This window comes from Carassius auratus, chromosome 46 (assembly GCF_003368295.1).
Source record: "Carassius auratus strain Wakin chromosome 46, ASM336829v1, whole genome shotgun sequence".
NCBI classification, from domain to species: domain Eukaryota; kingdom Metazoa; phylum Chordata; class Actinopteri; order Cypriniformes; family Cyprinidae; genus Carassius; species Carassius auratus.
Genome location: NC_039288.1, coordinates 16,690,278 through 16,705,562, shown reverse-complemented (window position 1 = coordinate 16,705,562; position 15,285 = coordinate 16,690,278). Strand labels below are relative to the sequence as shown.

The 15,285-nt window shown below is 35.5% G+C and overlaps 1 protein-coding gene across 2 annotated transcripts in view; it reads left to right on the top strand.

The window, feature by feature from the left end:
* Positions 1–605: 605 nt before the first annotated feature.
* LOC113064390 (rho GTPase-activating protein 24-like) overlaps positions 606–15,285 on the top strand; it is a 90,888-nt gene continuing 76,208 nt past the window's right edge. The window contains exons 1-2 of one of the 2 annotated variants that reach the window (XM_026235183.1): positions 606–1,036; positions 14,970–15,178. In XM_026235183.1, coding sequence (XP_026090968.1) covers positions 14,990–15,178 — 189 coding nt within the window. In that variant the 5' untranslated portion in view covers positions 606–1,036; positions 14,970–14,989. Of the gene's footprint in view, positions 1,037–14,969; positions 15,179–15,285 lie in introns of those variants that run through there. The other variant, XM_026235184.1, reaches the window with a different exon arrangement.

Here is a 15,285-nt window from a genome sequence, read left to right as displayed (position 1 = left end):
TAAGTATATAAGCAAGTACATACATATAGTTTTAAATCATTCATACAATATATATATATATATATATATATATATATATATATATATATATATATATATATATATATATATATATATATATATTATTATTATTATTATTATTATTATTTTTATTTTTATTTTTGCTTTATGATTTTTGTTGTTGTTGTTTTGGTCAAACGTCGATTTAGAACAGATAACTTACGCGCCTCAGATTTTATATCACATTTTTATATCACACAGAGGAAAAACAGTTTGCTGGCTTAAGTGGATAAAATCGCAAATCCATCCATCATTTGCCAGCGATGAAGAAAGTCCATTAGGCAAAGTTTAACACCTGCGTGAGCTGCATGTGAACGACTCTGTAATGCAGGTGCAGACATTTCTAGACCAAAAGCCTATGAAAACACTTCGAATACAACAGAGAACTTAAAATCCAAGAAAGACACTACCATTGAGCGTTTTAGCTGTCAGACGGGGCAGTGAGGACTGTAACTGCGAGTGTGTGATTCTGAACCGATTATGGAGTTTGTTCGTGAGTGACTCCTCTCGAAACACTTCCTCAAACACGCTCACGCGATCTCTCTCGCGCTCCCTCTCCCTCTGAGGTCGCAGTCTTTGTCCGTGTGTGTATCTGTAGGGCTCTTGTAGGGTGTGAGGACTGTCTCAAATGTGTGTACGCCCCCCGTGGCCGTCCTGAGAGCAAACGGAGGCTGTCGTTTTCCCCCCAGAGACCCCAATGCAGATGGTGTGAGCAGTGAGGGGAAAAGTTTATGACAGCTCTACTGCTGTCGGTTCACTGCTGCCCCATGGAGCTTTTCGATTTTACGGTTGCAGCTATAGACTTTTTACCGGGCTGTTTGACTCAGTAATGCACTTGTATTGGACAGAGTCACGCTCGGGATTGATTCTTGGATCACAGTGAATGCTGTACCGGTCTGAGTCACGCTCTGGATGTGTTTTGGGTTTTATTGGATTTTTTTTTTCTGTGGATGTTCTCTGGATAGCAGTTTTTAAGGTAACAATAGTCTGTTTACAGTCATTTGGATTTTGCTAATGACAAGTTGGCTGCGTGTATGTGGTTATTCTGCTGTTGTGAGACGCGCGCGTGCTTTGCCTTTTTCCTAGACAGTAATGTAAAGGTCATCCAGCGCCAGAGATTTTGTCTATGTGTGTGTCATAGCCACAGAAACACATAATTAACCATAATCAGTGTCTGTGTGTATGATTTTATTTGCCTCTTTTTTATTTTTCTATCTATCTGGGTTTAAAGCAGCATATTGCTCTAAAAGTCTAAATTTTAATTTTTTTTATAATATTTTATTATTTAAAAAATATACTTATTGAATGATCTTATTGAAAGATACGTATTAAATGATTATTAACATGTACAAATTATACATTTTAATAATAATTCAATAAGTAATATATATATATATATATATATATATATATATATATATATATATATATATATATATATATATATATATTTATAATTTGTCGAGATGGAATGTGTGTTATTTTATCACAACTGCCTATGTACAGTATATTTAAACAAGCCTTTCTGATAAGTTCCATAGACCTCACTGTTCGACAAAGCACGTTTCATATTTCTACAGCTGTTTTCTACTTGATTTGTCAATTTGAAGAAGAAGAAGTGTTAAAAATAGCTCAGATGTTCTCCTTTTCCATTCAAAAGTACAGCATTTTTTATTTTAGCTTTGTTGTGGTGGACACAAAGAGGTTGGAGTTCTCCGTTTGAAGTACTTTGTCTCAGATGTTTCTCCTCATATTCTTAAGGAGAAATAAAAACATGTTTTTTGACATAAAATAAGAGCATAGTTCGTGCTGAAATCTCTTCTTTTGATTGCTGACTTTGGCAAACCTGAGCGCAGTTTGAGATTGAGATCTCCAATGAAACTCTGAAGGAGACACAAATGAGATTACTGGGGCCTTTTTCCTCAGGAGGCATTTAAAAACCAGGGCATTTAAGCCATTTGCTTTTCTTTTATTCCCATTCCTATCTACAACCATTGAGATTATAAATAGCTCTAATTTGTTATATTTCTTCTCTGTGGGCAGAGAAGCATTTAGTTAACTAATAAACTCTGCTCACACTGAATTAACTCAGCCGTTTCTGGAGTCAATTTGAGGTTTATATTGAGTTAAAGGAGGTGGGGAGGAGAGCGGCAGAGGGGGAGAGGTAGATGGAGATGCAGATAGAAACTAATGAAAGGAAAAGGCAGGAATGAGCAACAATCTGTCAGCTAGCTCACTGACGCTGTTAGAAAATGATGCTATCTGGAAAAGATGGGAACGCACTGTTCTGCGATAACTCACAAACAGAATGGGTTATGCTGAATTTCAGTGTGTTTTTAAATTTTTATTTGTGTTAGCTATGAGAAACAGTTGAGATTTTAATGGTGTCTCGCTTGTGATATGCCTTTTTAAAGGGTAACATATTCAAAACATTCTGGAGGTCCTAACCCTTGTCCAGTCTCCTAACCTCATTACCACACATCATAGTGCTTTAACGTAAATGGAGGGACGTTATTTACCAGTATGGAGAGAGTGACATCACTGTGGCTATTTAGAGGACTGATATCCTTTCATTTTCCCCCATCAAACTCTTCGTGACCCACTGCTGTGATTGTGTTTGTGATGTGGGCATGTCTGTGTCTGTCTCGTTCAAGCATTGTGTGCAGCTCGCTGACTGCAGTGGTGTTTGGAGGCAACCAGACCAAAACAGTTGCATCACTTTTGTAGCTATTCAATCTTAAAAATAAGGTTCTTTATTGGCATCTGTGGTTCTATCAAGAATCTTTAACAAAAGGTTCTTTACAGTGGATAACAGTTCTTTAGGTTATTCAAAATATTCTTCACACTTAGAAAAAAAAATGGCTCTTTTAAGAACTGTTCACTGAAAGGTTCTTTGGAGAATAAGCTTTGGTGATGTCTACCAGATTGGCATCGGACAATGTCTACAGTTAATCGGCTGAAAATAGTGATGTCTGTAAGCCATCATCAGCAATAGACAATGCCATCATCCATCAGCCTAATCCAATTGAACATCCCAAAATGTGAAAACACCCTTTTGGAACCTTTGTTTTGGATTGTATTTTTTTGCTTGTCATATTCACTAAACATATTTATTAAAATATATATTTGTGTAGATTTGCAAGCAATTCTGGCAACAGTAGTTCATCAATTGATAAAGGAGTGATGTTGAAGATTGTTGTAGTCAGTCGCACATTCGCCATTTTAAAAGAACCAAGGCTAGTTTCAGATTTCTGCATCTATTGATTTGACAGTATGAAGAAGGAAAAGTGTTAAAATAGCTCAGTAGTACTCCTTTTCCATTCAAGAGTAGCGCATTCAAGGTTTTAGCTTTGTTTGTGGCGGACATCCAAAGTTTGGAGTTCCCAGTTTTCAGTTCTTTTGTCAGTTTTGTTCCTCCTAACATTCTACTAACATTCCTCCTAACATTCAGAGGAATGCAGTAATAAATAAATGTGACTTTCATGGCATGTACCATTTCAACCTGGAAGAAATTCATAATGAAATCGTATTCTTCTGGTTGCCCAGTCTTATTTGCTAACAATAAAAAATATAAAAATACATGTTTGTGTTATTCAATTTAATTATGCAATGTTGAGGAACAGTGCTGTTGTCAAGCGCATATGCTGTGCCATCATTTCTTCATGGAGGCACTATGGAAAACAACTGTCTTGAATTATGGCCTGCAAAGTTCTAGGTTTGGCAAAAGTTTCTCATCTAGTTGTGAAGGTATGGAGATTAAGAATACGGTCTAACTTGTCTAAACAGTCCAAACAAAGAGGTAGTCAGGCGCTCCATTGAAGTGGAGTCAGTCATTCTGCCAAATTAGAGAAAGGACTCAGCCAAAGCCATCCCAATCTGAAGGTGGCTACAGTCTTACCATCATCCTAATGATCCTTAAATTAACAGTTGGCTTCCAGACTTTCTGCTTTTAGCAACTCTGTTTCCCTTATTCATAGGAAAAAAGCCAGTGAGGTGTTTCGAGGCCAATGCCCGTTGACTTACCAGCCACTTCTGCTAAAATTTCCCCAGCTGAGTCAGACAGTCATATGCATACTTGCATGGTTTTGCATAGATGTAAGCAAGATTCCGCAAGAGGAGTGTTTTAATAACTTGAGAACCTTACATGTGGCCTTTTTTTAGTTCGAATCTGACTTGTGACAGTGAGGCAGATATGCAGTATGACCTTTTTCATTTGTTAGTGTACTTCAACCACACATTTCTGTCATATTAAACTTAACCTAATGTCAATATGAAAACTTCTTCACTTCTGAGTTTTACACAATTAATTAACTGTACAATGAAAGTGGAGGGGGATTGTGCCAGTCAAGTACCAATATCCAATTTATGTGCCATAAAGGGGCTATAAAATATTGTATATCAATACTTAGGCAATGAAAAATATAGTCCATTAAACATTTCAGTGAATTACTCATATTGACAGCTTTAATGGTACTTCATTGTCTGTTTTGGAGCTTGATGGCTGTATTCCTCTTCTATTTTCATTGTACTGGAACGTATGCATTTATCTGAAAAATACATTCTTCCAGTCACATGATGCTTCAGAAATCATACAGAGCATTTTCTCTCCCCCCCCCCCAACAAATCGTTTGTAATCATATCATTATTAATGTCTTTAATGTCACTTTTTGATCAATTGAATGCTTTCTTGTTAAAAAAATAAACAATAAAAAAAGTAAACAAAACTTACTGACCTCAAACTTTTGAATTTCTGACACACTAAAGCTGAGAAGTCAAAAATAGAACTAGGAAATGGGACCATTTCTACTTTTGCTAATTCTTCTGAAACATCTAAACTTGAAAGGAAACAGAAAGCCAGTCCTTATGACAATTCCAAATGAATTAATTGAGTATGATCTCATAAGGGCTTTCTGTTGCCATTCACCTTTAGATCTTTTGAAATTACTGAAATGAAACAATGTAGTTGGCTAAGCTGAGAACAGAAATAGGAAGTGGAACCATTTCTACTTTTGCAAATTCTTCTAAAACATTACAAGATGAAAGGAAACAGAAAGCTCTTAGCACATCAGCCTCACCTAATTCATATGCCTCGTGTGTCAGTCAAACAGCAGTGACAGTCAAAACCTGACCTTTACCTAACTGTGTACATGCACACTGGCAGAAAGATGTCTCTCACACCCGGCAGGTTCTCTTCAGAACAACACACTGATATGTGCCTGCTGAGGAATCCTGAAGTTTTTTGTCCACTAAGCTCATTTACAATGAATTCTGGAGTTGCTTAATCCATATGCATTTCATTCCTACTATTTTCTGTGCTACAATCTTGGCATGCAGCCTGACATGCACAAAATACATAATTCCCTCTCCACTCTACTGTCTGTTTGTCTTTTCAAACATCAATATCTCCAATGCTCTCTGGTCTGGTACAGGAGCATTGTGTTTCACGGTCAGTTGGGCTGAAAGTGGCCACCAGCATTAGCAGACTGCATTAGCTGTCAGGAGCCATAGACAGAAGTGAGCAGCAGCTGTCAGACTGAAGTGCAGACAGACAGACAGATGGCTGAGGTAAAGCCTGCACTGTGCCTGCTTTAATTCACTTACTCACAGAAACACAAAGAGCCGATATAAAGAATGCATGACCACTCAAGGGATTTACTGCCCTTTGGGGCGACTGAAAATGGCAGATTAATGCAACTTTTCCATCTTAATGCTCCTTTAATAATCAATGTTTTGTGGGTTTCTCTGTAGTTCTGGTTTAGCAAAACAGTGGCTGTTATTTAGTTGAAGCTCTGTTCACCAGGGATCAGATTGCTAGTTGATGGATCTGGTTCAGGTGTGCTAAAACAAGTGGGTCTCGGGGCCTAGGGTGATGCTAGGAGCTTTCTAGGTGGTTTCTTTGCCCATTTTCAAGTTTCAATAATATTCTGGTTCCTTTACACACTATCATTCAAAAGCTTGGGGTCGTTAAGATTTTTAAAAATGTTTTTAAAAGAACAGTATGTGCTCATCAAGGCTGCATTTGTTTGACTAAATACAATAAAATGTTATTCTTGAGAAATATTATTTTACAATATTACAATATATTTTAAAATATAATTTCTAAATAGTCTTTACTCCAGTTTTCAGTGTCACATGATCCAGCAGAAATCATTCTGAAATGCTGATTTGCTGCTCAAGAAACATTTCTTATTATAATTAATGTTGAAAAAAAAAAAAATCTGAAAACTGATATATTTTTTGGATACTTTGATGAAAGTTAAAAAGAACATTTAAAAAAAAATTAATACTTTTATTCACAAAGGTGCATTTAATTGACTTTTACATTGTTACAAAAAAAAAAAAAAAAAAATATATATATATATATATATATATATATATATATATATATATATATATATATATATATATATAAATGTATATGGAAATTTCGTATACCCCTGGTAAACCCCTAATACTCTTTCAGTGTTCAATAGCGATGCTAAAATGATTAACTTAACATAAATATTTGATAAAATTGGGTGCTATTTAAACTAGATTTGATCTTGATTGATAGTTTTTAGAACCTAATTAAATGTTAATTTTTCAACCATCCAGCTTGTTTTATTAATGCCTAAAATCGTTTCCTAGGTGTCTCTTTCTTTTATATATATATATATATATATATATATATATATATATATATATATATATATATATTTTTTTTTTTTTTTTTTTTTTTTTTTTTGTGCTGGAGAAAGGGGTTCCCAGGAATATAAGAGCCAAACAAAGCCATGTCAAACATTAAGGCAGACTCTGTGTGCTCAGCTCTGTCACATTCCCATGTGCAGAGTAAACGTGCTAAGCAAGCAAAGAGTGTTAAGAGTGAGCAGATGCTAAATTCAGCTAACAAGTATAAGAGAGAGATCTTAAATTACAGCATTTAAGGTCTTTTTCCATTTCCAAAATGTATCAGACCACAAATAATATGTTTTGTATGTTGCATAGGATACACTAGCATAAACTTTGTCATTGCAGTGTTTTTAAGAAAATCTTGATGAGCAAGATATTTAAAGTTGAGATATGAAAAATAGAAGCAATTTTCACTTAGAAACTGCTAGTGAATTTCACAATAAATTACAAAGAAATGGCAAGTAACATTGAGTTAAATATAACATTTTCTTGTAAAACACTCCAATGATCTTTGTCTTATTTAACATCTAAGTAATTTTTACAGTGTAGACAACTGAATAACAGCACAACCAGCAAAACAGCTTGAATATCCAAGAGTTGTTTATCTCAGAAAGTTGGCAAATATATGAATGAATGTGCATCATGTAGTTTCACATCCACATTAAAATTACCTTTAGTTCCAAAAGAGCTTATAATAAAAATATAATATGTGCCAATCGCATCGATTTGTCACAGGATACTCAAAACATACTGTATGTGATTGGCTTCATCAGTTTCTTGTGTTAGAAACACAGGTCGGTTCAATTTCAGATCGGATTGAAATCACCAATCGCCTGCATCTCCAAGTCCTTGCAGGGAAAGTCTTTTTGTCAAGTAATCCATTATATCTGATTGAGTTGTCTGTTACAGAAAATTGCACAGGATGTTTTCTTCATCCGTGTGCCAGGGAACACTAGCCAAGCATTGACATACATTTCTCAACATAATACTGGGATCTTTCTGTTTTTCGTGATCAATGTTGGCAGGCATACATTAACTTTTCTGTCCATTGTAATGAAAGCCAGTGGTCTTTCCGCTAAATAAACCATCCATTGTTTACTCATTCCAAATGGGTGCTTTAAAACGTTTATTTGTTCTCTAAGATTGATCAGGAGCGATTAATAAAGTGTGTGAGTCATTGGCTGAGGTTTCACTGCAGTGAATGACTGGATCTGCATGTTAATGTAGAAAAAACTTTCACAGTCACACTGCAGGTTCTGCAGAGAACAGTCAGGAGATTGTACTTGTTAGCAGAAGCATGATGTTCTGGTTAGAGAATTTAATTGATCTGTGAATGTACAGTTAGTTATCATTTAGCAGATGCTTTAATTTAAAGCTGTTTGCAGCACACCTCACTCATAATTGGTTTTCTTCATAGGTTGTTTGACAAAAGTCAATCTAAGATGGAAAAAAAGGAGCTTGAGTGTCTCTGAAAAATGAATCCAAGCTCAAATCGTTGATGGAGATGAGAACAGACTTGTGGGGTTTCAGAAGTGTGGTCTTCAATTGTCTGGAAGTGTTTTGGAAGGAGTACATGGTAATCTTAGACCTTGCAGATGTTTCGCAGATTTTGAGAAAAGAATAGAGTGGAATTTTTTTTTTTTTTTTTTTTAGAAGATTTTCAGAATATTTTTGCATTGCATTTTTGCATGCATATCACTCACGTTATAATAAAATGCCACTAAAACACCAAAAATATTTGTTATTCTTGATATATGTTTTTCAGGAGCAATTTTTAACTATATTTACTAAAAATACCATAGTTTGTTGTAGTTACCATACATTTACATTGATGTAACCATGATAATGAGGAGGTGCTGGTCAGGTTAGACATCATATTGAATTTAATGTGAATTAAAAATGGGGATGTGAGGCACAGACTTACAGTCTTAACAATGGGATAACACCGTATGAATGTCAATGATCACATAATTTTCACCAAATCATTTTTCAAGAGTTTTTGTGCACTGAAAGATATTTCCAGAAAGATCTGAACAAACCCTATGTTGTTATACAACAGCACAGTCCATTGAACAGATTAGTTTTCATTCCTTAAAAAAAATAATAATACAATAAATATGGCACTGTTCTGACTAAGGTCTATTGTTTGCCATATAGCCTACTTACAAATAGTAAAGTTGTAGATTTTCATTAGGTTGGAGATCAGTGTGTTCTGATCTGAGTCTCAGTTCTTTGAGAGATTGCCTGACCATCTTATGTGTGGTACATGGGATGGAACATGGGATTTTGTTCCCTCTGGAGATTTTCTTGTATGCATTTCCCTGTTAATGGACATTGTTTTCATTTTCCCACAGACAAACACACATTCACAGTCCCGAGGTCAAAGAGTGTGAGATAGTCAGCATAGGATTCCAGTGATATACTAAGAAATAAACAAATATACAGCTGCAGACTGCTGTAGTTGAGTCAGTATCAGAGAGGAAACTGAACACTCACATTTTTGATAGTATGTTTACTGAACATGTATGATTACTATTTTTTTGTATAAATTAAGCTAAAGAAGCAAAATGTGTTATGACATAACGAAAAGCATGCCTCAGATTCGTCATCGTCAATGGTTACATTTTAAAAAAAACTACTTTTGTGAACTAAAGTTTGCAAAGGGACGCCAAAAAGTTAGAAAGGTGCACTTGGTGGTGCTATAAGATATGAACAAAACATGAAAATGGCTTTAACAACACAATCAATTGTCTAATCAACATGACAATTGGTATCCAGTGTCTTTCTGTGCAAAGTGCCGCACATGTCTTTAAGGGTATTTGCATATGATCTAAAAAAAACATGGCCGGCTGAAGTTTGAGCACCTATTAGATAAGGTTAACAGAGGTCGATCAGAATGAAACTCAGTGGGCCTGTTTGACTCATGGCCCAAAAGATCTGTGATAAATTTGAAAGAATTTAAGTGCTTAGTGGCTGTTGAAAGAACAGCCACTAAGCACTTACTCTCGGGGGAATCCCCTGCCATTTTGAAGGCCGTTCCACTTCGTTGAGTGGATGAGGGAAGTTTACATGGACATGATCTCAACCCATCGAGGGAAACTGAGGGAGAGAGTCTGCAATGTATCATGCATTGTAATCACTTCCGTACATCCGAGTAAACGAGATGGAGGGATGTTAGCAAGTGTAGGGCATAAAAAAGTGAAATGGAACGCAGCCTTGTCAATAAATATCAAAACAATATTTGAACTTTAACCTTTGGGTAGCTATAATGGGATGGTTTAGAAAAGGTGCATGTCCAAAATCTCAAAATTTCAAGAAACTAGGTGAGCACATCCGACAGGTGATTCTAAACAAGCATGCACACTTTATGGAGATTGGACCATAGGTAGCACTATGGCAGTCATAAAATCATCATATTTGTATGTTAAATTACTTGGACTTGCCATAAATGCTTTTTTTTTTTAATCAGTGATTTAGGTGGTTAAAGGCTTGCTAAATAATATGTAATGTCTTTTTTCATGTTTACTTAAATGCCTTGAACACTTGAACCTTGATAAGCGCTGCCTTCAGCTATTTATATATATATTTATTATATATATATATGTGTGTGTGTGTGTGTGTGTGTGTGTGTGTGTGTGTGTGTATATTTTTTTTACATTTCCTAAGTGTGAGTGGTCCTTAACCAAACTAAAGATCTAAGTTGCTATTGTGATGTGAATGGTTGCCAGAATGTTGTTTTGTTGCTAGAGATAGTTGCTAGGTGGTTATTTAACAAGCACTGCTAATGAGAACAACAAACAGATATATATATATTTTTAAATCATATTTGGCATCCCGGTTATTATTTTAGCTTGAGAGCAAGATAATAAGTATTTCTTTAATAAGTAATGGAGATTTTTTGTTGTCTGATTATTGTGGTAAGAGTCTGTGTTTGATATTTGTGAGTGTTCCCTGCATCCCTGTCACAGTTGTTGGATCTTCAGAGAGGAGTTTATAGATGGGAAACTTTAGTGACGCCCCACAGAGACAGCAGAAAGCACTAATATATCACAGAGCCATAGACTTGGCATACTGACAGAGTTCTACTCTTCTTGTGTTCATTTTGCTCTTTATTCATAGCATCATTCAAACCAGGTGCATTAGAAAAGTCAAATCTCAAAGTGGATCCTTTGGACCACCAATATTTGTACGGTTGTGTTCTGAATGAAATGCTGACTGCATTGATATTTTTCTAAAATAGTATGCGAAACATTGTACACATTGTACAATCACATGACTTTTCAAAGTGTTGTATGCTTCATTGCCACATGACCTCATTACATGCATATTTCATATGGTATGTATCATGTGTTTATTAAGCAAACATATTTTGGACAACCTGGGCTAATTGGAAAAACGTACGTATACCTACATGCATAGAGGAAATTTGCATACTGCACAGAGTTTGCATATTGAATGCTGCAGATATAATAAGGGTAGTGTTCCAAACACAAGCTTTTGCATGTTTATATCTTTATGTGTGTGTGTGATGGCAGTCCATCAGAGCCATCAGCAGGGTCTCTCTACACTTCGCTGCCCTGCACTTGCTAAGCAGATGACGGTAGTCGAGCAGACTGCTAAAGCAGCACATCTGGAGTTCATCGTAACCCACACACTTACACACACCGCCACCTCTGTGCTTATGACAACGTGGCAGTGCTGCTTTTCTCACTGTGAAATACTTTACTGCAGGCAACAAAACTATACGACATCCTAAATGTATAGTCCAGCTACTTTTGCACAAGATGGATTTACACAAAATACTAAAAAAACTATTGAATGCATGCTAATTTATTGTAAAAATAGTGATAAGCAGCAGGCATTCCACTAAATATTCCCTAAACGTTGCTGAGTGACTTGAATCATTGAAGCATTCTTTGAAGAAGTTCATTTACATGAATCATTCAAATGAACCCATTCAACAGAATTAATAAGATTTTCCAATGCAACATTAGAGTGATTGCAGTAGTTGCCATTTCTTGGAAAAAGTAAAGGATGTTTGTTGGGATCCATGAAGAAGCTTTCCATTGTTCTAAGATACATGCAACCTTTCAATTGTACAATTGGACTTTTTTATATAGTGGAAATATTTCACTGAAAAAAATGGTTCACTGAAAGGTTATTTGGGGAACCCAAAATTGGCGTTTTTACTCTTTAAAATAAAGGATATTTATGGGCGTCAGTGGTTCCTTTAACATCCATGGAAACTTTTCTTTGCACAAAATTTTTGGTTCTTCAGATTTTTAAACGTTCTTCACAAATGGTTCTTTTAAGAACTGTTTACTGAAAGGTTCTTTGGAGAACCCAAAATTTTGTCAGAAAACCCACTTTTGGAACCTGTCTTTATAGAGTGAACCAACAGTGCAATGATTTGTGGGAAATAAACCCATTGCTTTGTTATATTAATTGATTCTGTGTATTCAATGGGGGAAAAAGGATAAAGTATTGAAACCAACACAGTTTCAGCTTCCCACTGAAGGAAAAAAAAAAGTAGAACAGAGTGTGCGTGTCCCTGTGTGAACCAGTTTTGGGTCTCCATTGCTGTCAGCATTGAGCAAAACCATCGTCTGAGTTTATTTCCGAAACTGTTTGAGGAAATTAGATGCAGGGGTGGTATTTCAGAACCCTGTCTGGAGCTCAACATGTTCCGGCGCTGCACTGTGAATCATTAATGAGGCCGTTGTGAGACCACGAGCAAGAGAAAAAAAGCCCTGACCTCTGTCTATGACACAAACAAAAGGTTTACTTCCATTGCTCTTATTTATTTATTTGCTCTGCATGAGAGCTTAGCAGTTCTACAGCAGATCCGGCATGATCACCTCAAAAACAGATAATAAATCCTTTTAAAATGTATGAAAAATAATTCTGTTGCAATAATATTTTACAGTATTATCTTTTTTACTGTATTTTTTATCCAATAAATGCAGCCTTGGTGAGCATAAGAGATATCTTCCTTTTGTTAAAAAAAGAATTTTGGGTTAAATAGTTGTTTTTCGTTATATGGAACAAATTTCTACCAATTTTTAATACTAAGATTATCGCTGTGTATTCTAGGATTGCCTATTCTGCAATACGATACACCCAATGCTACATGACATTTTTTGTCAGAATTAAATGAATGTTTTGACTAATTGTCAGTAGCCAACCAAACTATACTGCAAACAAGATTCTGCAGATTTCACTCAAAATCAGAGTAGAATATGCTGAGAAAGAGGATTTTTATGAGGCATCAGTCTTGCTGTGTAATATTTTGAAAAGTCAAGTGTGCATGTATGATGCTTAAAATGCGGTCTAGGTAGATAGCAACCTCTGGTCTGCCCTGAAAGAAGCTGCACTGAGAAAAAAAGGCCAGTTTTGATAAATGTCTCCTCAGTTTAAAGTTCAGTGCCACTCTTTGAGTTAAATGGGAGGTTGAAAGAAAGATAAGAAGAAGTAGAAAAACGATTTTACTCAAAGGAAATGGTATCCCACACACACAAATGTGCTGAGGCAGCGAGTTACAAATCTCCGCTGACAGGCGTGACATGATATTGATATCTCGATGGGCACAAACGTGAAGATTGTAGTCTGGCAGCACTTTCAGCCCCTCCTTCTCTGAAAGATTTCATCTAAAATCATAAACACTCACATAAAACAGCCTTTATGATTTCATGCCTGGATGTCAGACAGTCACTTAAATGAACATCAGGTGTTTGGCCGACTGCCCTGTTTTGCAGAAGGTGATTCCCTGTCTTGTCTCTCTTGTGGCGGACAGACACACACTTGTAATTCCACCTCAGCAACTGTTTAGAAGTGAAATTGTTCCTGGATCTGTGTGCGACAGTGATCTTAATCTCTTGAGCTGATTGTTGTTGTGGGAAGGTCTGGTGATCTCGTAGACCCATGGAAAGCAGAATTTTATTGTAACTGCTAACATTAAGTGAGTTTGCTTTTGGGAAGGTGAGAGAGAGCAAGAGGGAGCGAGTTGTAGAGGAGATCGGTTAAAAGCACACTTGAAGTCATTTCCTCTCTGGTGACCACAGATTTGCTGAGCTTTTGATTATTTCCAATGCTACCTGAACTCATAAAACAAATATGTTTGGTCATTGTGAAAGTTAATGTCAGTCATCATTTCATTCAGAACACAACCATACAAATATTGGTGGCTCCAAAGACTTTCTACTAAACTAGCAGAGTCAGAGGTCAGACTGTGACATAGATGATTGGCTTGGCAAAAAAAAAAAGAAAAAAAGAAAAGTAAAAAAGGAGATGGTTAGGCATCCATCCAGGATGTCCATGAGTCCAATGTCTATTAATATTTTATTATAGTTCAGTAATTTTTTTATATATATAAATATATATATAAATAATACATACATACATAAATACATACATATATATATATATATATGTGTGTGTGTGTGTGTGTGTGTGTGTGTGTGTGTGTGTGTGTAATTAATATATAATATTAAAATGTATTAAAATAAAAATAGAAATTGTAACATTTTTACAAAAGAGTACTTTTACAATATTTATATCAGATAAATGCAGCTGTGTTGAGTTTTCTAGTAATATTTACTATATGTATAACATTAAGTAAATAAATGTAATATTAAATTAGGTAAATAAAATAAATATAATTATTATAATAAATTATTTATTATTAATCTATTTTCTTGTAGTAATCATATCTGCTTTAAATATAAGGTTTGCATTATAATGCAGAATTTCAATATTATATCAAATCTAAAAAATAAATAACTATACTTTAAAATTGCATAATAACACAACAGCAAATATTTAAACATTATAATAATTTATTCATTTAAATAATATATAATATTGAGTATTAATATTGAATGCTACAGTAGTAGAATTTTGTTTTGTTTTCGAGGGATGTATCATAATAATTACTTCTACATGCATTTTATGTTTACATTGTTTTACACAAATAACTATAAAGTAAACACAATATTTACGTGAGCATTTTGTTTTTTTCTCCATAAAAAATGAACAATGCCTTTATCACCTTAGAAGCTAAACTAATGTTTTGAATATATTTACTTATCTTGACAAATGCAAATGGGGCAAGGATAAAATGACATACAGGGCGGCGCTAGCATCCTTCCTTTGGATTAATATTAGAACACCTGTCTAACCTTGCTTTAAGTTCAGTATCATATGCTAAAACTAACCCGTCTCCCTCTCTATTTCGGGTACAGGAAGTTCTGTTGGTTTGGTCATGGACGAGCAGGCTGGTAGCGCAGGCAGCAGCCCTCATCACGGCCGTGGATCGGCCAGGCGGGACGTTCTCCGCTGCGGTTGGCTCCGGAAGCAAGGAGGCTTCGTGAAGACCTGGCACACGCGTTGGTTCGTCCTGCGAGGAGACCAGCTGTACTACTACAAAGATGAGGACGAGACCAAAGCGTTGGTGAGTCGCCGGTGATTTTGGATTTCATCATTTACTCGACTCATTTTTAAACTGACAGTTTGCGTCTTTACATGCAAACATATGCAGATGTGCACATTACACTGTTT